Below are 21,301 nucleotides of genomic sequence, written 5' to 3' on the forward strand. Positions count from 1 at the left end.
GTGGGGTTCTACCCCCACTTCATTCGCCTTGCTGTACTCTATGCCCCCCCACATGTACCCCAGGCTGTGCTCTGTGGTTCAGTGGTGCCTCTCAGGCTGTACCCACTGTGCCTGCCCTGCACCCCAGCCTTGCACCCCAACCCTGCACCCCAACCCTGTAGCCAGCCCTGCTTCTTCTGCTCTGCAGCCCTGCCCTGTACCCCAACCCTGCACCCCCAACCCTGCTGCTTCTGCTCTGCACCCCAACCCTGCACCCCCAACCCTGCACCCCAACTCTGCACCCCCAACTCTGCACCCCAACTCTGCACCCCCAACCCTGTACCCCCAACCCTGTACCCCCAGCCCTGCACCCCAGCCCTGTACCCCAACTCTGCACCCCAGCCGTGCCTCCTCTGCCCACCCCATGGTGCTGGGTTGTGCAACACCCCGGGGAGCTGCAGCTGCAGCCGGGCAGGAAACCACAGCTCGAGGGAAGAGGGTGCTCAGGCACCCTGGGGAACAGTGTTCCTCTTCCCTGCTGCTGGCCCCCCGCTATAAAAAGCCTGGCAGGATGCAGATGTGCTCTTGGGGGAGCCCCAGTACCCCTGGCCCCCCAAAACTGTGGTGGCTCCTGCTGGCACCAGGCCCATCCCAGGACCACTGCTCCCTCTCAGCCAACACGTTTATTTTACTAGATCATTACACATGCCAGTGTCACTGCATGCCCCCAGCCCGGGCACGGTGCTGGCACAGGGCGGGCAGGAGTGTCCCAGCGAAAGGGGCACAGCCCTGCTGGAGTCCAGGAGCGGGGTCCCCTCAGGGCCGCGGACGTGCCGGGGTTTCTCTCACCGGGCCCTTCCCGTGCTTCGTGCCCATCGCTGTCTCACGCCTCGGGGTGGGGAGGGCTCGCAGACCCCTCGGGGGCGGCATCAGGCGGCGCTAATGCAGCTTGCAGTGCACGGGGTGCAGCAGGGCCATGTGCTCGGCCCCCTTGAAGGGCAGCTTCTCGGTGGAGTAGTAGTGCACAACTTCGGGGATGCTGGAGAAGACGCCGCTGGCCTGGCTCAGCGTGTACTTGTTGTCCTTGGTCTGGGCCACGATGATGTGCACGCAGCCCTGGCTGGTCCTGGGCGGGCAGCAGGCATCAGTGCGGCCGCCAGCCCCCCGGCGCCCGCCTGCCCCGCGGCCGTATCCACCCCTGTTTGTTCCCGTCCCGCTCTGATTGTTTCGGCTCCAGGGGCTGCACTTCCTCAGGAAGGAAACGCCGCTGGCGCTCCCGACAATGCGCCGGGGAGGGGGACCCGCCGAACCCCCCCTCCGCCCCAGCCGCGCACCGGGAGGATGCCGGGGTCCCCCCGCGGGTCGGGGGGTGCCACCCCTCGGGGTCCGGGTGCTCCCTCCCCATCGGGGTTTATGGTGGGAACAACAGCGCACCAGGGTGGGGATTCACCCCATAATCCCAAAGTGGGGACCCCCCATCTCTGTGGGCACCCCGACACTCACTTGAGCGCGATGGAGTACTTGCCGCTGCCGCTCTCGCTGGTGCGCACCAGGTACCCGGCCTCCCGGCACGGCTGCAGCCGGCTCTCCGCCTCCGCCCGGGTGATGGCCCCGTGGTACCAGCTGCGGGACACGGAGGGGACGCTGAGCCGCGGCGGAGCATCGGCCACTCCGTCCCTCCCCACGCGTGTGTCGGGCTCGCACTCACGGCTGCTTCTCCAGCGCCAGGGCGGGGTCCACCCGCTCCCCCTCGCTGTGCTCGGTGCCCGCCGGCTTCAGCATCTTGGGGGTCCAGCTCTTCTGGCGCAGGTGCTGCCGCGGAGGCTCCTCCTTGGGACGCTCCGAGCCCTCAAACTGGACTGGGAGGGACAAGATGTGAGCCCCCAAAGCCCCACCTGCACTTCTGATCCCCATCCCTAGCTCCATGCCTGTCCCCAGCCCCAGCACCTCCCCATTGCCAGTCCTAACGCCTTCTCCAACCATGTGCCTGAGCCCATCTGGTCCAACGCCCCACCATGACAAGGGACATCTTCAGTTACATCAGAGCCCCATCCAACCTGACCTGGCAGGCATCACCTCTCTGGGCAACCTGTGCCAGCCTTGCCACCCTCAGTCCAAGAAAATTCTTGTATCTAAAGTACCCCTTATAATTAAAAACCATTCCCCTTGTCCTCTTGTCACGAGCCCTGCTAGAAAGTCTGTCCCCATCCCCATCCCGGTTGCCATCCCCACTCCCACCCCACGCCTGTCCCTTCCCCCATCCTCACTCCCACCCTGTCCCTGTCCCTACCTGACAGAGCTTTGACAATCTGCTCCTTCTTCCACTCCCAGGGCTGCTCGTACTCCCCCGCCGGGCGCTCGTCGTTCTCGGGCAGGCGCCCATCCCCAGCCCTCACCCTGCGCTCCGGGGTCCCCCCGGCCCCCCCGTCCCCAGGCTCGTAGGGGGTGTCATAGAGCTGTGGCCCCTTCCCTGCCACCTCCTTGCCCCCCAGCCTCTTGGCAAGATCCAGCTTGGGGCCCCCCTCCCCAGGCTCTCCGGGGCCATCCAGCAGCAGGATGGCTTTGACCAGGGGATCCTTGGAGCCACGACGACGGATTTCTGTGGGGAAGAGGGATGGTGGGTCAGGGATGGTGGGTCAGGGATGGGGCTGTGTGTCCCCCAAGACCCTCCAATCCCACTACCAGCCCTCAGTGAGGGATGTGCTGGGGATTCCACACCAGCAACGCCCCGTTGGGAGCCAGCTCGGGAGGAGCTGGAGCAGGAAGGGGCCCATCCTCATCCTCATCCTCATGGCGCCTGCTCTGCTGTCCAGCCCTGGGGCTGCTGGCGCCACAGGCCCACGCCAGTGGGGCCAGCTGGGCTCCATGGCAGCAGGATGCTACACCCCAAACTGGAGCTCAGCTGTGCGGGAGGCTCGCCCCTCCCAGCCCCCTGCTTCTCCCCACGGCGCCAGGCCTTGCCTAAAGAGCCTGGGCTGCCCCACATGGAAAAAAAAAAAAAAAAAAAATCAGCAGCAAATCTTTTATTTCCAGCTTCCGGCCCAGTCAGTTCCTGTTGTTGTGGCCAGCTGGATGGTGGCCACGCCGGCCTGGGTGTCGCTGGCTGGGGGGCACGTCCATGGGGAGCTCTTGGGGGGTGGAACCCTGGCATGAGGGGGCATGGAGGGGTTTGCAGTGGCCACAAGTGCCCGTGGGTGATGGCAGCAGGTCACGGACACGGCTCAGGGGCCGGCCAGCACGGGTCAGTGTCCGGCCTTGCTCCCGCTCCTTATCTGGCCCCGCGCAGCCGCAGGAAGCGGCGAGAGCTTTCCTGTTCCCGGAGCCTCCTGAGCCGGGTGGCTCCGAGGGCAGCCACGGGCTCCTGCCTGGGGAGCGGTGCCAGCTGTGCTGCTGTGGCACGGCCCAGCGTGGCGCTTACCTGTGATCATCTGCTGGGCGTCGTAGGGCTCCATGTACCCGTCGTTCTCCCCCAGGCGCTCGGCGTCCCGCTGCCCCTTGGTGCGTTTGGCGTCGTAAGGGTCTGCGTAATCCTCCAGGATGATGACCTGGGCAGAGAACAGCCATGTCTGCCTTCAGGGGGTCCCAGCAGGGGTGGCAGAGATGCCACCAGCACAGAGCCAGGCAGGGAACAGGCACATTGAGGTCCCCAGGGAAGGATGGAGGCTTATCTGGGGTAAATGGAGCCGTGCCACAACCCCAGAGGATGCACCCAGTGGCACCTTTGGGTGGGGTAGGGGCAGTCCAGACCATTCCTACACCCCTCAGTGATGGTGAGGAGCCTGGGGGGAGCTCTGGGGCCCTTCTGGGTGACAGAAATCCTGCTGACTGGCTCCCAGTGCTCCCAAGGCTGTGCAGGGGTGAAAGACCAGCTTCCCAGAAAAGCTTTGCATCAGCCTTTGTTTAAGCAGCAGATGAGCTCTGGGGTCAGGCTGGCTATGATGAGGGTGCCCGACGACCTCCTCACGCCCGGATGGGTGATGAAGGGCAGCTGGGATGAAGGCAGCTTTGATGGAATTTAAAGGCAATGAAGCCGGGCAGGATAAAAGGATGAAGTCAGCCAGGCTAATGAGTAGGAGACAAAAGCAGTTCAAGTTTCCAGCGCTTCCCGCTCCCCACATCTCCCCCTCTGCCCCCGGCTCCCCGTCCCTGCCTTACCGTCTCTGTCTTGGGGGGCTTCCCCTTGTCCTGCTCGGGGGCGGGCAGGCTGGCAGGCAGGGCTCCGGGGTGCCCCTTGCCGTTCTTCTCGGAAGCCTCCACCTTGATCAGGCGGTTGATGTAGGTTTTGGAGGGTCCCTCCGGCGTGCCTCCCTCCACTCGGGAATTCTTCCTCATCTTGCCGGTGGCGGCCTGCAGCAGACCCTGCAGGTTGTCCCGTGACAGCCGGCTGCCCCCTTCCTTGCCGCCCCCAGCCGCCCGGTACCCCCCCAGCTCAGCGGTCGAGTTCTTGCGGCTCTTGCCGAGGCTCCCGCTTCCCGGCCGAGCCTTCTCCGAAACCGTCTTCAGGTTGGATGGGAACTCCTTGAACCACTTGGCCGCCATGGAGCCGGGCAGACCGAGGGTGCCGCAGCCCCCGCGGGGCTCCGTGACACCGCCCGGCTGCCCCGCCGGCCCCGAGCGGGCTCAGCCCGGCTGCCCCCAGCCCCGGGAGCGGGACCCTCGGCGGGCTGCGGCCAGCCCGGGAGCGGGGACGCGGGTCGGGGGACCGGGGCCTCCGTGAGGGGCTCCGGGCGTCCTCGGCCCCGGCGGGGACAGCCGGAGGGTCCCCAGCGGTGCCGGCTCCTGCGGCCCGGGGAGGTCCCTGGCCCCGGGGAAGGGTCTCGGAGGGGTTCGGCGTGTCCGCTCCAGCAATGGGATGGGTCGGGGGGTCCCGCCGGGGGTCGGAGGGGTCCGGCCGGGGCAGTCCCGGGGAGGGTCCAGGGGTCCGCTGCCCCTGGGGAAGGGGCCCGGGGGAGTCCGGCCGGGAAGGGGCGGCCCGGGGGTCCCGTCGCGGCTCCTCGGCAGGGCCGGGCTCCGGGGGCACGGGGGCTTCGGAGAGGGGTCAGGCCGGCCCGGGGGGCCCCATGCGGCTGCGACGGGATGGGCCGGGGCCGGGCCGGGCCGGAGGGGGCGGCAGGGCCGGCGCTCCCCGCCCAGATCCGGAGGGGGCGGCCCCGGGGAGCGGCGCGGCCCCGGGAGCCGTGGGAAGCTTCGGTGGGCGTCCGGTCCCGGTGGGGCTGAGACACCCCCTGACCCTGCCCGGCTGATGGCACCACCCTAGACACGGATCCCCCGACGGACCGGACGAGTGGAGCCCGCGCAGAGACTCCGGGACAGCACAGAGCGGCCCCTCCAGAGACCCTGGGGATTGAGCCTGGGCATGGGCTCTGCTCGCTGTGGATGGAGATTCTGCACAGCCCCCTGTGCACAGCACCTTTACAGGGGCCCCGAGCACAGCACCATTACAGGGATACTGAGCACAGCACCTTTACAGGGACCCCGAGCACAGCACCTTTACCGGGATACTGAGCACAGCACCTTTACAGGGACCCCGAGCACAGCACCCTTACAGGGACCTCGAGCACATCACCTTTACAGTTACCCTGAACACAGCATCCTTACAGTGACCCTGAACACAGCACCATTACAGGGACCCCGTACAGAGCACCCTTACAGTGACCCTGAGCACAGCACCTTTACAGGCACAGCACCTTTACAGGGACCCCGAGCACAGCACTTTTACAGGGATACTGAGCACAGCACCTTTACAGTGACCCTGAGCACAGCACCTTTACAGGGACCCCGAGCACAGCACCTTTACAGGGACCCTGAACACAGCACCTTTACAGAGACCCCGTACAGAGCACCCCAAGCACACCCCGACGGGGCACAAACTCTGTGTGCAGCCAGAGCACTCTGTGTGGCTCACACCACTCCAGCCAAATTGCGGCCGTGCTGTCACCTTGCTGGAAAAGCACAGCAGAGCCCACTGGTTTGGGCTCCTGTCGGGCTGCAGTGCCGGGGGGTTCCTTACAACACCAACCCCTTTGCAACTTTGCGGGAAGAGGAGAGGGGTTTGTGGCTGCATGGCTCCCACAGCCCCAGGATGGAGTTTGTGGCAGAATAGAGGCTCTCATTCTGCGCAGGGGGAGGCGCTGGGCGCTGGCAGCGCCGTAGGAAGTGATGGGATTTCCTCGCTGGCGCTCAGGGCAGGATGTGCCTCGCAGTGCGCGGTGCCCCTGCCAGGCTGGTGCCCGAACTGCCGCTGGGATCTCGCCTGCCTTCAGCTTTGCCTTCTTGAGGCTTAGGAAAACTCTGCTTCCCCACCAGCAAACTCGGGTGTTGGTTCCTTTTCTGTCCTTCAGAAGGCAGATTTCAGTCCCCCTCAATTTTTATGGGGCCTCAATAGCACAGACGTGCAGGCAGCACTGTCCTGGTCGCTTTGTGCTGCAGCAGTGTTCACACCAATGTGCCACATTTCTCCTTCAGGAAGATTTCCCTCATCCTTGTTCCCTCCCAGCTCGCACAGGGGAGGGCCTGGGAGTGCCTTTGGCAGTGGTGGCTCTGCACAGCTCCTTCCCTGAGCAGCCTGGTGGCCACGGAGGCCAAGCCCAGCTCAGATGGCTCCTCCCTGGGCAGGTGTGAACAGACAGGACTGGCAGCTGGCCTGCTAGACACCTGCTCCTGCTTCACTTTCGGCCTTGATGCTGGTCAGGTCAGCATCCCAGTGACAGAGTGTCCTGCAGGGCCCTCTCCAGCTCTGCTCAGCCCAGCCTGTAAAGCCACCATGAGCTGGGAGCGTGTGCCATGAGCTCTCCCAAACTCAGCACACCCAACCCCATCACTGGGCTCAGCAGAGCAGCCCCTACTTCACCCAAGAGAAAGCCCCACAAGTGTTTTAAATCTTCATTAAGCTGAGTTATCCTGCTACCTAGCAGGTTCCTGAGCTAAAGGTGAGAACTGAGTGCAGCCACTTCTGCCCCCTCAGCCCCAGGTACCAGGAGCAGGGTTGGAGAGGAGCCAGAACGCCAAGAGGTGCTGGTTTGGGCTGGAGGACACAGGGCAGAGCTGCTCAGCTTCACAAATCCTCTGGTCCTTCAGCAAAGCACTTAAAAATAGTCCCCAAGCTGAGGCCAGAGCTGCTCCTGCAGCTGTGAGTAATCCCTCTCCTAACAGCATCTCTTTATTCCAAGGCTCTGAGCAGGACAGGGAAGCAGCTGCTGGAGTAGATAATGGAGTTCTGAGGCTCTTTGATTTTCTAATGACTTTTATTCAAACACAGTGAGTTAATATGCATGGTTCCATCTTTGACACTGGTGCGTCACTTCTGTCCTCCAGACGAGGACGTGGCCCGAGTTAGAGGAGCTCCAAGAGTCAAATCTCCTTCCAGCTGACTCAAAACAGGGCTCTGGGGGTTCAAAGAAACAGGCCACAACTGCAGCAACCCCATCATGGAGGGCTGGAGCACAAAGGAGAGCAGGAACAGCAGCTTAAGGAAAGTAAAAGAAAACCCCATAGAACGGGGTGTTCACTGCTGGGACAGGTCCTGGCTGGGGATGGGGACAGAGCAGAGCCAGTGCTCCACTCCCTGCAGAAGAGAAGCCACAGCACAGCAGGGATGGGGACAAGGGGCTCCGCCTCCATGTGTGGACAAAGCTCAGGCCTCAGCTCATCTCACTGCTCAACAAGAGGGCAGGGACAAGTGTGGGGTGGGAGCTGGCAGCCCTGGGGTACACCCACAGACCCTTCCTCCACTGCAGCCTCACACATCTCCCCCTCTGTGCTTTGAGCTGAAAGTCTGCAGTTTATAGAGAAAAGCTGAGTTTGCCCAGGGAAGATGGGGCAGAAACCCTGCTCCCTCCATGCCAATAAACAAAAGGGATTTTCTTCTCCCAAGTCTTCCTGCAGGGCTTGGGCCCACCACAGCTCCACAACTGCCCCACCCTGGGACCAGGCCTACAGCAGGGTTTTTGCAGGGCACAACCCACCCAGCAGGAGCTTGGAAAAAAAATTAGTTAGACCAGCATTCTCAAATTAACAAACTGTAATTTTTCTCCAAAGATACATTTTCCATACACATCCATCATACACCGTAACAAAAAAAAGCAGTGTACATGAAATAAGAAAATAAATTAAATCCATAGCATAGGTAAGGAGGATGCTCTAGACTGGAGTAGAGTCAGAAGTTTCCAGCAATACAAGAGGCTCAAGAGTTTGTTTTAACAAGAATGCCTGCTAGCATGGGCCCAGCAAGTGCTGTGGGTCAGTCCAACTCCTTAAACAGTTATTTAGAGTTTTGAACAGCCAGTATTGTCCTGCAACAGGCAGAGCTATTACATCCTGGGAGAAAGCCAAGAGGCATCACTAAGATCCAAGTAGAGCATCCAGAAGATATTCAGATTGGTCCTGCAGCATCCTCACTAGCCATCCTCCTTGGGTGGTGTATACCAGCCTGAAATGAGGAGAGATCTGTGAGGGAGGAAACTGCACCGGGAGAAGCTGCCAAAAGCAGCCAGGTCCCACTTCTAAAGGGCCACACATTCCTGATTATTGGGAGCTTTTCCCTCTGGCTGACTTCCCAACACCACACAGAACCATTTAGGTTGGAAAAGACCTCTGAGATCATCAAGTCCAAGCAATCAGTGAGGGGCTGCCTCTAGTTAGAGCCACCAGAGCCCAGAGAGGGCAGCAGCACTCTGCAGCCACACTGTGCCACTGCTGCTGTCACCTCAGCACCTGAGGCAGGACAAAACTCAGTGGCCTGTCTGGAGAGCCCAAACAAGCAAGGGAAAATGCAGGACCCTCACCCTCTGTCCTTACCATTCTTCTCATGGATCTGAACCAGGGACTTGTAGGACTGCTGTGCTCTTGTCAGGCTGTACTGGTTCTGCAAGGGAAGGCAAGGAGACCATCAGGAACCTTGAGGAAGCCATCCCACACACCTCCCCTGTGCAGCCAGACCTGGCTGTGCCCCCATTCTCACTGCCCAGGCCCTACCTTGTTGGCTCCAAATTGTACTCGTGCCTTCCCTTTCACCAGCGTTGCACTGATCTGCATGATCACAGACTCGATGGAGTAGGCACTACTCCAGCCCTGAGGGATGAAACACAAGGTGAGACCAGACCCACCCACCTGTGCTCCCAGGGCAAGCAAAGGGCCTCCCCCAGCTCTGGCAGGCAGAGGAAGGGCAGGAGATGTCAGGAATATGGAGTGTGGTAGGCAGAACAGCTCCCCCAGGGATCAGCACCCACCTGTTTCGTAAGCAGCTCCATGCAGATGGCACCACCACCCAAAACATACCTGGGAAGGAATCAGACAAAAAGTTACCACACAGACAGATGTGATTATACCCACCCACTGCTCCAGAGGTGAAACATCTTCTCTGATTAGATTTCTGATGGAAAAAAATATGCTAAAAACACCATCACTGTCTGCTTCCCAATGGCAAATCCATGTCAAGGAAATCACAGGATTGCACAGCTCTGGATAAACCCAGTGAAACCTGCTGCAGAGAGCAGCACTGCAGAGCAGAGACAGACAGAAAATTACTCACCCCCCTGACAGCACCGGGGATACAACCCTCACAAATGGTGGATCAAAAGGAAAGTTATCCTGCAATGAGAGAAAGAAGCAGAACCACTGAGTTCTCTGATGCCTCGCTGGGTGAGGTGTCTCTCAGGGAGGGGGAGCCTTACTTTAAAAGAGAAGTTGAGGAGGATGAAATCCGTTCCTTCTTTCTCTTTGAGGATTTGAAGATCGTTGTGCAAAGCGCTGTCCTCGTCAACCCTGTGAGAGGAAAAGCCCAGAGGGTCAGGCAGGGCTGTGCAGCTCAGGCCAGCTGAGCTTGGTGCCACCACCCCGAGCTGCTGTACCTGCACAGCCACACTGACAGCACAAACTGCCAGCATTCTGCTTCTGGTTTGCAGAGAAGACCATCACACCTCATCCAGCTGCCAGCTTAAAAATAAAGGCTGCCTGGCCCAAGGAAAAAGCAGCACTGGTGTCTGGAGGGTGTGAAACTCAGGGTTTGCCTGCTGCACCTCTTTGTGCACTCTAGGAACAGCAGAGACTTGCAGAGTCCTCCCATTACCTCATCTTGGCTGGGGATATCATCTCCTTTTTGTCGTGGAGACGGCAAGCCAGCTGCCTGAGAGAGGCTGACTCAAGGTCTGCTTGGTGCTGCCCTGCCAGGCTCATGTCCCCCTCTGGTCCCATCACCAAAACCCACCAAAAAATGCATGATCCCAAGCTGGGCCACCTACTTCAGGAGTTTGACGTTCCAATCGTACAGGCTGTCATTCACTAGTTCAACTGCATAGTATCCTGCAAGGAGAACACAGGGGGGTCACTGTGGGGGACACTGAGAGGGGGCTCAGCCATCACCCAGATTTAGAACTCCCTGGGCTCTGCAGCACAACTTCACTTGGGTACTGCCCCTCCATGAAAAGCAGCGCCTATCCAGGACAGTCCTGAGGGCAGCAGTTTCTTTCTCTGAGTCCCTGGGCTCAGGAAAGGAGCAGGAACAGCATTTCCCTTAAAGTCAGATGATTCTCCAACCCCAGCATGCTCCTCACTTCCATCCAGCACTGGCAGGGAAGAGAGAGGGTATAAGGTGTTTTTAATCACTCTTAACAGAGCCACACCATGCAATGCTGGAGATCCTCCCCCTCAGCTGAGCAGCACAGCCCCAAGGCCAACTGGGTACCCCACAGGAGGAGCAGGAATCCTCCTCCTCCTCCTCCTCCTCCCCCGAGCTCCTGCAGCACTCACCGCCCTTGAAACTTGGTGATCGGTAAATATCCCTGAGCTCCTTCATTAGCCGGTCAGTGGCCTGCACAGACCCAGACACTGCACCCTGCAAGGGACAGGGAGGGGAGAGTTGCATTGTTATACTGCACCCAACCATGGCTACTGCTCTAGGAGCTCAACAGCTCAGCTACAACTCAGTCCAGCCTCTAGACCAGACTCTATCCTGCCTGGCACCTCTCAGCCCCAAATATGTCACCTCAGGCAGCACAGCAGAAACACCTCTGTGGCCTCTCTGCTGTGTTAGAATCTCAGCCCAGGGGCACAAAAGCACAGTCCACCTCCAGAGCCTCAGGTTATCATAGGGGCACAGCTGCTGGGGCAGAAGGCAGCCCCAGATCTTGCTGCAGGACTGGCCCATGAAGCACCAATGCCCCTGGGGTCACTGAGCACTCTCCCTGAGCTGCAGAGGCAGTGCACAGACTGCTCTGCTTCAGCCCCATCAGCCCTGGACAACTGGTACTGCTGTACCTTTGGCTGAGGACCCTCTGATTCAGGGCTGGAGGGCTGGCAAGGGCCTCCATCACTCTTGCCCTTGAGTCCCTCTGCTTCCCCAGCCCACCTGCCCACTGGGCGACACGTACATTTAAGTAATCTTGCCTCTGGTTCTTTTTTATTTTCTCTAAAATGGCCAGGTTTTCTTTGCCAATGCCTTCATCCTCTGTCTTTCTCCCATCTGCCGGCTCTTCCTCTTTCATCTCATAGTGGTCCAAGTCCTCAGTGTCCTGGGAAGGGAAAGGAAAGCTCAAAGAGGTGTGCCTCTGCTCCTCCCTGCTCTGAGTGCTGAGGAAGGATTCCTAGTGCAACTCCACCCCAGGAAGCCCCAGCTCCTGCTCTGAGGCACAAACAGAGTGGAAGACACAAGTTCTGGGCACTCAACTGTGCTCATGTGAGCTCTTTGCTGGATTCTCCCCTGTTTATAACAACCCATAAATCTCTCAGTCCCCAGCAAGCCCCATGCAACCATGACCCTGGATCTTGGCACATCTGTGGCTTCAGCAGCTTGTGCCACACTGGGGGTGGCTGGAACAAAGCACAGCCCCTGGCACAGAGCTGCCAGGCCCCTGGGTTAGCCAAACCCCCACAGGGACACAGGGCACCAGCACCACGACAAGAACAGACCCCTGCACCCAAAACAGATCCCTGCACCCAAACCCAGCTGCATGGGATGTTATTCCCTCAACAAGAGTGGGGATTTCACAGCAGGTCTCTCTGTAGATCAGCTCAGCACACCCCAAGTGCAGCACCTGACCCCAGAAAAGCCTTTGGCCCCCACTGTTTACCAAAATAACACGTGGCAGTGCAAGCCCCCGATGGAAAAACCCAGTTGTAGCCATCTGGGCTCACTACAGAAATCTCTCCCCATGCACTCAGGGCTCAGCTGCCTGGAAATGGCTGTGGGCATGCACAGCTCCAGCTCTGGCACTAAATCCTCTGAACAAGTGTTTGCTCTGGCCTCTCTGGGCTGCTCGTGGCTACTGAGCAGCGTTTTTGGAAGGGCTGGGACATTTTTAGACTCACACAGGAAAATAGATCCTCGTAGAAAATCCCTCGAGTAGATTAACCTGCATAAGAAATCTGTGTGCCAGGGCACAGTTCTGCTGCTTCACTCCTCCACACAGCTGAACAAATCCCACTGCTCAGCACAAAACCTTTGCTCTACACCAGCATTCTCCCTCCACAACGCCTGGCATTAGCAAAAAGCACAAGGGGGAATGCTCAGCTCCTCAGGATTCATTTTTCCAGCCCAGAGGAGTGGAGGCCTTGCAGACTCTGATTTGCTATAAAGCTGCAGATTTGCAGATTCACAAGGTTATGCTGGTGGCAGTTGAACCCTCCCCCTTTTCCCCATGGACAGTGGCAAAGCCCAGCCTTAATTTAGCAGGCAATTAACTTTGGCAAAGGCCCCCAAGTGCTGGGGTGCTGCTGCTCAGTGACCTGCCCCCAGGCTCCACAGCACTGCTGACTCAGTGCCCGTGCTGTTCTCGTGTCTGAGGCATTGCTAAACGTCACCATGGAGATTCAAGATTATTCCACCCACTTCCACAGATCTCTAAACTGCAAACCAAACAAGCCAGAGCCTGTGGGTTGTGCAGCAAGGTGCCCTGAGCTTGCAGTGAAGTGTGGCTGCCTCCACCACTGCTGGCAATTAGCTCACTTGCACACTCCGCCACCTGACCTCATCCTCTCTGTGGGAGTTCCGTGCAACAGAGATTTCCCTGCCAGCAACAGCAACCCAGAAATGCATCTCTCCAATTCTCCTGCAGGAATTTCAGGCTCTAGAGAACAGCATGTACTGCCCAAAGCAGCTCTGCTCACAGCTCATCCACATGCCTCTGGAGGCCATGGCTGCATGGCCATGCTCAGCTCTGTGCTCTAGAGTGGATTATCTTTGCCCCCAATGAAGGAGAGGAAAGATGAGGAGGACTCCATCTTATCAAAAAGCTAATTAATTACTTTATTATACTGTATCATTCTATACTATATTATTCTATAGAGCCTCTGTGCTCTATAATGGATATCTTTGCCCGCAGTGAAGGAGAGGAATGATGAGGAGCACTCCATCTTATCAAAAAGCTAATTAATTACTTTATTATACTATAATATTCTATACTATTTCACATTACATTACATCTGAACTGAATCTGCCCAGCACTCAACTGCTCAGAATCTCATGACTGTCAGCCCACAGTCCCCCCACACACACACCTGGATTCAACTGGTCAGTGAATCAAAACACTCACACCAGAATCCAGTTATCAACTCCCTTCAGGTAAACAATCTTCCACCACGCATTCCACTTTTGAACAACACAGGAGCAGTAAATAAGATAAGAATTGTTTTTCCTTTCTCTGAGGTTCAGAGAATGTGAAACTCAGCAATATTCTTGGGAAGAATTGTGCCTTGCTTTTCTCTGTGAAGAGAAATGTGGCTACAGTGCTCTCCGGGGATTTGTGAATATGTGGAGCCCAGCTGTGCCTCAGAATCCTCAGCATCAAAATGCCCAGAATTATCCAGCCTTTGGTCCAAACTTGCCTGTCTGGTGGCCACAAGCTTCTGCCAAGCAAGACCCCTGTACCCTCACACCTTTCAGCAGCTTCCTCCCTGTGCTCAGCTCCTCACACACTAAGGTGGCACTCACCTCTGGCATCTCTTCATCTTCCTCTTCAGAGGACACCTCTTCCTGGGTGCTCTGTGGAGAGGACAGGGATGGAGATTCTGTGGTCAGCATCCTGGGAAAATGCTCTGCTGCCTTCCCAGATGCTTCCAAGGTGAGGTCAAACAACAGGGATGAACAAGCAGGACCAAATTAAAAGCAAAGAGCAGCTGAGAGCCTTTACAGAAAACAGCACCAAGGCCCAGCAGAGCAGGCTGGCATCACCCAGGACAGGAATCCAACCTCTCACCCACTGTGTTCCTCCTCTGGGAACCTCAGAAGCCACCAGAGCAAACACCAGGGAACATGTAACTCGTTTCCTGAGCCACATACCTGTTCTGCTGGCAGAGGCTGGTCCAGCATTTCAACATCTGGATGCTGGGGGAGGTTGTAGAGTTTGCACAGGTCAGAGATTATTCGTTTCAGGTGCTGCAAAAGCTGTCCAGAGAACAGAGGGTCAGTGAAGTGTGGGGAGCTCTGTGCCCAGCCAGCAGCAAAGGCCCCAGGGCTGCTCCCTCCTGCTCCAGGGAAGCAGCAGGAATCAGGGTGCAAAATCCCACCCTGGCACCAAATGATGTCAGAGAAGTTCATCCCAAACATCTGGAACTTTTATGAGACCAGAGGCAATCCCCACTTGAGGCAGCTGGGGACACGTAAGCAGGGAGTTACCCCCCAAAAGTTCCAGCCCTCCCCTGCCCAGGGCAGCAGACCACATCTCACCAAGGTGTTTCCTTTCCTGACTTCCACCAGCCTCTCCAGGATAGCTGCCAGGTTGGGATCGTCTGACTCCACAGACCATATGGGGGGAACAGCTGGATAAGACTCCTAGAAAAGGGGAGAAGGGGTTTTGGTGGGATGGACACCACTGTGGGGCACAGAGCAGTGAGCCACACGTGAGGGGTGGTTGAAGATCCCTCTGTAGCACAGAGATCAGGCCACAGGTGACTGATCCACCCTCCAGCATAACCCTGGGGCTGAGGGCAGCACAAACCCCTACTGGGACCATGCTGGGCTGGCTCTGGGCTGCGTCCCCCGGCCCAGGGTGGAACAGGGAGGGAGGACAGTGGCATTTTGGCCACTCCTCTGGCTGTGGGGCCATTGGGGGTGGAAGGCAGTAGGGGCAGGACACTGAGGGTGTCCCATGGGTTACTGCCCTCACAGCTTTGCACCAGCAGTTACAGAAGAAGCTGGCAGCACCCACGCAGAGCAGAGGCCGAGCAGGCACCTTTAATCCAGGACAAAGCCTCTGGCAACACTCCCAACGTGCCCCTCCAGAAAATTCTGGTTGTTAGTCCCATTCAGACTCTACACCAGGGACTGTCCAAGCTGTGCTAGCCCTCCTCGTCTGGAGACACAAATCAGCTGTAAATTGTGGTCAAAGAGGGCACCGGGATCCCTCAAACACCGGTGCGGATGAGCCACAGCAGGGAGGAGCCGCCGCAGGTTCCTCTTCTCCAGGGAGATCAGGGCCGCCCCGAGAAACCCAAAAGAAAACCGGGGGAAAACGGGAGCGGTCTGAGGGCCTCCGCTCGTGGCGACGAGCGGCGGGACAGCACTGGGGGTTCCAGACACCACGGGGCACGGCCAGCTCTCGTACACCGGGACGGCGGGACTGCCCCCGGTTGTTCCCTGCGTGAGCCGCGGCCCCGAGGAGCTCCCGGAGGCCGCACAGAGAACGGGAACGGCGGCAGCCGCCCCCCGCCGCCACCGCCAGGGACGTTGGGGCACAGGCCCGGCTCACCCCGGGCCGCAACGGCGACAGCCCCGTCCCCGCCAAGGAGCAGCCCTCGGTGGCGGGGCCGCCTGGCGGTGCCCCCGCAGAGCCCGGGCCCGCCGCCCCCCGGGCCTCACCGTGATGTTGCAGTGAATGCGGACGGGTCCCGGCGGCGGCCCCCGGGAGGCAGAGGCGCCGGCGCGGGCCCCGGCCCCCGGGACGAACTCGCAGCTGATCTCGTCCGGGCAGGCGCTGCCGATGCGGAACCGCTCGTGGCCGCGGTGGAAGATGGACTCGAGCAGCCGCAGCTCCCGCCTCAGGAGCCGCCCGGCGGGGGCCGCCGCCACCTCGGCCCCGCTCCGCCCGGGTCCCCCCGCCGCCGCCTGCGTCCTCGCCGCCTCCTCCGGCCCCGCCCGCTGCATCTTCCCATGGAGGGACCCGCTCCGCCGCCGCCGCCGCCGCAGCCCCGGAGCCCGCCCAAGATGGCGGCGGGACGGCCCCGCTCCCGGAAGTGCCGTCGGCGGAACGGGCGGGGCGGCCCCGCCGGAAGCGTCTCGCGACATACGGGAAGTGACGGCGGGTAAGCCCCGGTGAAGCGGGGCGGGGCCGGCGGGGAGCCCCGCCCCTGCCCGGAGGGGTCACCGGGGGTCACGGGGGGGGGGCACCGGGCACGGCCGGAGCCCGGCGGGGACGGCGCTGCCCGAGGCCCGGCAGTGCCGGCTCTGACACCCCCTACGGGCCTACGGCGGCGGCTCCGCTCCCGGCCTGCACCCGCCAACCCTCCCTTTGCGATCCCAGCCCGGGGCTCCGCCGCCCCGCTGGCCCCGCGCAGGGACCCCGGTGCAGCGGCGGGCCGGGGGAGCTCAGAGCCCTCCGCCGTGTGCCCGAGCCGCGGCGGGGCGGAGGCAGGGGCGGCCCCGGGGCCGCTGACGGCGGCGGTGACGGCGACGGAGCCGGAGCACGGGACGGCCCCGGCGCAGCGCCCGGCACCGCCTCCCGCCCGGGGCCGCCCCGCCCGGGCCGCCGCCGCCGCCGGCTCCAGCACCTCGGACAGCGCCCGGCCAGAACCGCGGACAGCGGCGGGTGCCGGTGGCGGCACCGGGCCGCCCCCATGGCGCTGCTCCGCGTCCTCTGCCTTCTCGCTGCCCTCAGACGTAAGTGCCGGGGCTGGGCGGGATGGCACCGGCACGGGCGGGGAGGGCACCGGAGCGGACCGGGCCGGGCCCGGGGGCCGCGCCTGTTGCACAGCACAGGTCCGGAGCGGAGCCGGTACCGGCCGTTCCGCGGCGCCGCTGCCGCTCCCCGAGCGCCCCGGGGCTGTGCGGCCGCCGCGGGCTGCGGCTCCCCGAGGCGGTGCCGGGGGCGGGCAGGGACCGACCCGAACAGGGGATGGGGTGTCACGAACGGGCAGGGAACGGCGGGAACAGGCAGGGGAGGGCGGAGAGGGACCCCCAGCGCTGTGCAGCCGCTCCCGGAGCCCCCCGGCCCTCCCTGCTCCGTGCCCGGTTGTGGCACCCACACCCCATCACCACGCACCCCATCCCCGTGCCCCCCACCATTCCTGCTCCGTGCCCGGTTGTGGCACCCACACCCCATCACCGTGCGGCCCCATCCCCGTGCCCCCTACCATTCCTACTTTGGGGCTGCCACGCTCAGAGCCCCACACCGGGTACAGGCTCTATCCCGGGGGTCCCCGGAGCCTCGTGGGGGCCCTGCCCGGCACCACGGGGCTCAGGCTCGGCCATGCCCCAGGGAGCCTGGGCACGGACACGGAGGAGCGGCTGGTTGAGTACCTGCTGGACCCTGCTCGCTATAACAAGCTGATCCGGCCAGCGACCAATGGCTCGGAGCTGGTGACCGTGCAGCTGATGGTGTCGCTGGCGCAGCTCATCAGCGTGGTGAGTTGGCCAGGGCTCTGCTCCCCAACCTCCTGGGCAAGCCAGGGGGGGCCAAACCCTCCCAGCACCCTGGGTGACCGGCCCTTCTCTCTCTCTCTGCAGCACGAGCGGGAGCAGATCATGACCACGAACGTCTGGCTGACCCAGGTGGGCATCCTGGACTCTGACGTGGCCCTGAGACCCCCATGTCCACCCTGCCTCTGCCTTGAGACCCATCCCTATCTCATATATCCTGTGTGGGACCCTAATGCCTACCCTGCCCTGTTATAGCCCCCCATAAAGCTTCTGTGGGACCCCTGTGTCCCCCCTGTCCTGAGCCACCCCCTTGCTCATCCTGTGGCTGGGCTGGGCTGATCCCACCTGTCCTCAGGAGTGGGAGGACTATCGCCTCACGTGGAAGCCTGAGGACTTTGACAACATGAAGAAGGTCCGCTTGCCCTCCAAGCACATCTGGCTGCCTGATGTGGTGCTCTACAACAAGTAGGTCATTTGGGGGGGGGGGGGGGGGGCTATGTGTTCCCGAGGCCCACCCAGGGCAGGGGGGCCACGTTGTACTGCTGGGGCTGACCACAGCAGGACTCACAGCAGCTCTCTTCACCTCAGTGCCGATGGGATGTACGAGGTCTCCTTTTACTCCAACGCGGTGATCTCCTACGATGGCAGCATCTTCTGGCTGCCCCCCGCCATCTACAAGAGCGCCTGCAAGATCGAGGTGAAGCACTTCCCCTTTGACCAGCAGAACTGCACCATGAAGTTCCGCTCCTGGACCTACGACCGCACCGAGATCGACCTGGTGCTGAAGAGCGAGGTGGCCAGCCTGGATGACTTCACCCCCAGCGGCGAGTGGGACATCGTGGCGCTGCCGGGGCGGCGCAACGAGAACCCCGACGACTCCACCTACGTGGACATCACGTACGACTTCATCATCCGGCGCAAGCCGCTCTTCTACACCATCAACCTCATCATCCCCTGCATCCTCATCACCTCCCTGGCCATCCTCGTGTTTTACCTCCCGTCCGACTGCGGCGAGAAGATGACGCTCTGCATCTCTGTCCTGCTCGCCCTCACCGTCTTCCTCCTGCTCATCTCCAAGATCGTGCCACCCACCTCACTGGACGTACCACTGGTGGGCAAGTACCTCATGTTCACCATGGTGCTGGTGACCTTCTCCATCGTCACCAGCGTCTGCGTCCTCAACGTGCACCACCGCTCGCCCACCACGCACACCATGCCGCCCTGGGTCCGCACCCTCTTCCTGCACAAGCTCCCGGCGCTGCTCTTCATGAAGCAGCCGCGGCAGAGCTGCGCCCGCCAGCGCCTGCGCCAGCGCCGGCACACGCAGGAACGCGCCGCCGCCGCCGCCGCCACGCTCTTCGTGCAGGCCGGGGCTCACACCTGCACCTGCTACGCCAACCCCGGCGCCGCCAAGGCTGCCGAGGGGCTCAACGGGTACCGGGAGCGGCAGGGGCAGGCGGCGGGCCCCGGGGCGGGCTGCGGCTGCGGGCTGGAGGAGGCGGTGGACGGCGTGCGCTTCATCGCCGACCACATGCGCAGCGAGGACGACGATCAGAGCGTAAGTGGAGGGGTGGGGATCTGGGAGTGGGCAGAGCTGGGGGTGCAGAGGGTGTTCTGGCTCGTGGATGTGCCACAGGGAGTGACTGCACAAGCACCAAGGGGGTCCCTACCTAGCCCAGTGAGGGCCAGCACTGATCCCTGACCCATCAGAGCGTAAGTCGAGGTGGGAATCTGGGAGTGGGTAGAGCTGGGGGGGTGTAAAGGGTGTTCTGGTTCATGGCTGCACCACAGGGAGTGATTGCACAAGCACAAGGGGGTCCCTGCGTAGCCTCGTGCTCACTGATCCCTGACCCATCAGGGTGTAGGTGGAGGTGGGTGGTGGGGATCTGGGAGTGGGCAGAGCTGGGTGTTCTGGCTCGTGGCTGTGCCACAAGGAGTGATTGCACAAGCACCAAGGGGCTCCCTGCCGAGCCCCGTGCTCAGTGGGGTCCAGCACTGATCCCTGACCCATCAGAGTGTAAGTTGAGGTGGGCGGTGGGGATCTGGGAGTGGGCAGAGCTGGGGGTGCAGAGGGTGTTGTGGGTCATGGCTGTGCCACGGGGAGTGACTGCACAAGCACCAAGGGGGTCCCTGCCTAGCCCCATGCTCACTGATCCCTGACCCATCGCTGCAGTCCCAGGCTGAAGCAGCTGCTCTGGAAACACAGAGGTTCCCAGCAGGCCTGGCCCTGCACAGCTGTCAGGCTGCAGATTCTGCAGAGTTCCCCCTCCCAGCTCTGCTCACTGGGGAAATGTTTCCTGGGCTCATTGGTGCGGGTGACAGCAGGGGGAGTGAGCCCCATGAGGCCCATGGCAGGCTGGCAGGCAGCCCCAGGAGCTGCAGTGCTGAGGGAGCAAGTTCCAGGCTCTGAGATATGCAAATCCCCAGTCGGGGCAGTGTCAGGCAATACCCCAGGCCCCAGGCTGACCCAGCATTTTTCCTGGCCCCCTGCAGGTGAGCGAGGACTGGAAGTACGTGGCCATGGTCATCGACCGCCTCTTCCTATGGATCTTCGTCTTTGTCTGTGTCTTTGGCACCATTGGCATGTTCCTGCAGCCCCTCTTCCAGAACTACACCACCAACTCCCTGCTGCAGCTCGGCCAGGGCACCCCCACCTCCAAATAGCATGGGGAATGGCCAGTCCCAGGGCCAGAGAGATGGGTACTGGGCTCAGGCAGCCCCTGCAAACCAATAAATACTCCCACAGGAGCGGGCTGGTTCCATCTGGTGTCATTTCATCCTACACTGTGCTCTGCAGGCTGAGAGAGCAGCATGCAGCCAGGGCTGGGGTGACTCTGGCTGCCTGGGACCAAGGTAAGAGGTAGGAAGGCATCATCTCTGTGAGAGGAAAATGCCAGAGAGCACAGGAGCGTGAAACCTGATCCACGGGGACACGCTCAGCTCTCTGCTCTGCCCCTGGCAGCACCAGTCACTCGCTGCATCTCCTCTCAGCCGATGTGGGGCCAGAGCCCCAGCCCCAGTGGGCAGCCCCTGGCTCCAGCCTGGTGCTGCCAACGCCTGTGCCAGCTCTGGGGCTCCCAGGAGACAGAGCAGGAGCAGAGGCATGGAGAGGGCAGAGCTGCTCTGGCTCTGGGGTGAACACATGGACCAAGCAGGAAGAGGGCTATTTTTAGGTCCTACCTGCAGGCAGGGTGAGGGCAGCAAGTGCCAGGGGCTGCTCCAGCTCCATCTTCTGTTCCACTCCAGGCTCAGAGCTGGAGCCAAGAGCCAGGCACAAGATGAGTTGCACAAGGAAAAGGAAAACACAAATCAACCCAAGCTGGGAGCTGCTGGCAACAGGGCCCCAGCGTGGGTCACTGTGCTGCCACCATGGCCAGCAGCACTGCCTGCACTGCCTTGGCCAGCAGGAATTGGCCTCGTTGGGGAAAAGTGAGATGGAGTGTTTGCTATAAATACCACTAATCCCTGGGGCTGGGGGGAGTGGTGGTGGCGGGGCCTGGCAACACACAGGGCCAGGGGAAGCTGCACGCTAGAAATTAATTTAAATCCCAGCACTTCACGCAGCCAGAGAAATCCCAGCTGCTGCAGCTGCTGCTCCTGGAGCTCAGGGGTGCACCCCAATACCTCAATGTTAAGAGCTTTGCTCCTCAAGCAGCCCCATGGCAGGGACTTGTCCCAGTTCATCCCACCTCTGTGCCAACTCTGCTGTTGGTCCAACCTCAGTGAGTGCAGGATGGGGGGTGCTGCTGTGCCCCA

The 21,301-nt window shown here is 61.1% G+C and overlaps 3 protein-coding genes across 3 annotated transcripts; 1 reads left to right on the forward strand and 2 right to left on the reverse strand.

Annotated features, from left to right (window-relative positions):
- Positions 1 to 560: 560 nt before the first annotated feature.
- SHE (Src homology 2 domain containing E) lies at positions 561 to 4,518 on the reverse strand. The gene is made up of 6 exons (XM_054292780.1): positions 4,135 to 4,518; positions 3,398 to 3,524; positions 2,270 to 2,578; positions 1,688 to 1,838; positions 1,483 to 1,602; positions 561 to 1,105 (listed from the first exon to the last, which is right to left on the reverse strand). The coding sequence occupies exons 1-6, from the start codon at positions 4,516 to 4,518 to the stop codon at positions 919 to 921; spliced, it is 1,278 nt and encodes a 425-aa protein (XP_054148755.1). The 3' UTR covers positions 561 to 918.
- A 3,463-nt stretch (positions 4,519 to 7,981) lies between these two features.
- Positions 7,982 to 16,069, reverse strand: UBE2Q1 (ubiquitin conjugating enzyme E2 Q1). The gene is made up of 13 exons (XM_054292801.1): positions 15,770 to 16,069; positions 14,639 to 14,743; positions 14,252 to 14,356; positions 13,904 to 13,954; positions 11,346 to 11,486; positions 10,726 to 10,810; positions 10,218 to 10,278; positions 9,651 to 9,741; positions 9,509 to 9,567; positions 9,207 to 9,255; positions 8,953 to 9,048; positions 8,776 to 8,842; positions 7,982 to 8,407 (listed from the first exon to the last, which is right to left on the reverse strand). The coding sequence occupies exons 1-13, from the start codon at positions 16,052 to 16,054 to the stop codon at positions 8,376 to 8,378; spliced, it is 1,227 nt and encodes a 408-aa protein (XP_054148776.1). The 5' UTR covers positions 16,055 to 16,069; the 3' UTR covers positions 7,982 to 8,375.
- A 611-nt stretch (positions 16,070 to 16,680) lies between these two features.
- CHRNB2 (cholinergic receptor nicotinic beta 2 subunit) lies at positions 16,681 to 20,298 on the forward strand. The gene is made up of 6 exons (XM_054292716.1): positions 16,681 to 16,786; positions 17,385 to 17,530; positions 17,633 to 17,677; positions 17,901 to 18,010; positions 18,134 to 19,103; positions 20,039 to 20,298. Exons 1-6 carry the CDS (start codon positions 16,744 to 16,746, stop codon positions 20,207 to 20,209), a joined length of 1,485 nt encoding a protein of 494 aa, XP_054148691.1. The 5' UTR covers positions 16,681 to 16,743; the 3' UTR covers positions 20,210 to 20,298.
- Positions 20,299 to 21,301: the final 1,003 nt, after the last annotated feature.

Source organism: Melozone crissalis, unplaced genomic scaffold (genome assembly GCF_028551555.1).
Source record: "Melozone crissalis strain CALT ecotype California unplaced genomic scaffold, PUWL_Pcris_2 ptg000114l_1, whole genome shotgun sequence".
Lineage (NCBI taxonomy): Eukaryota > Metazoa > Chordata > Aves > Passeriformes > Passerellidae > Melozone > Melozone crissalis.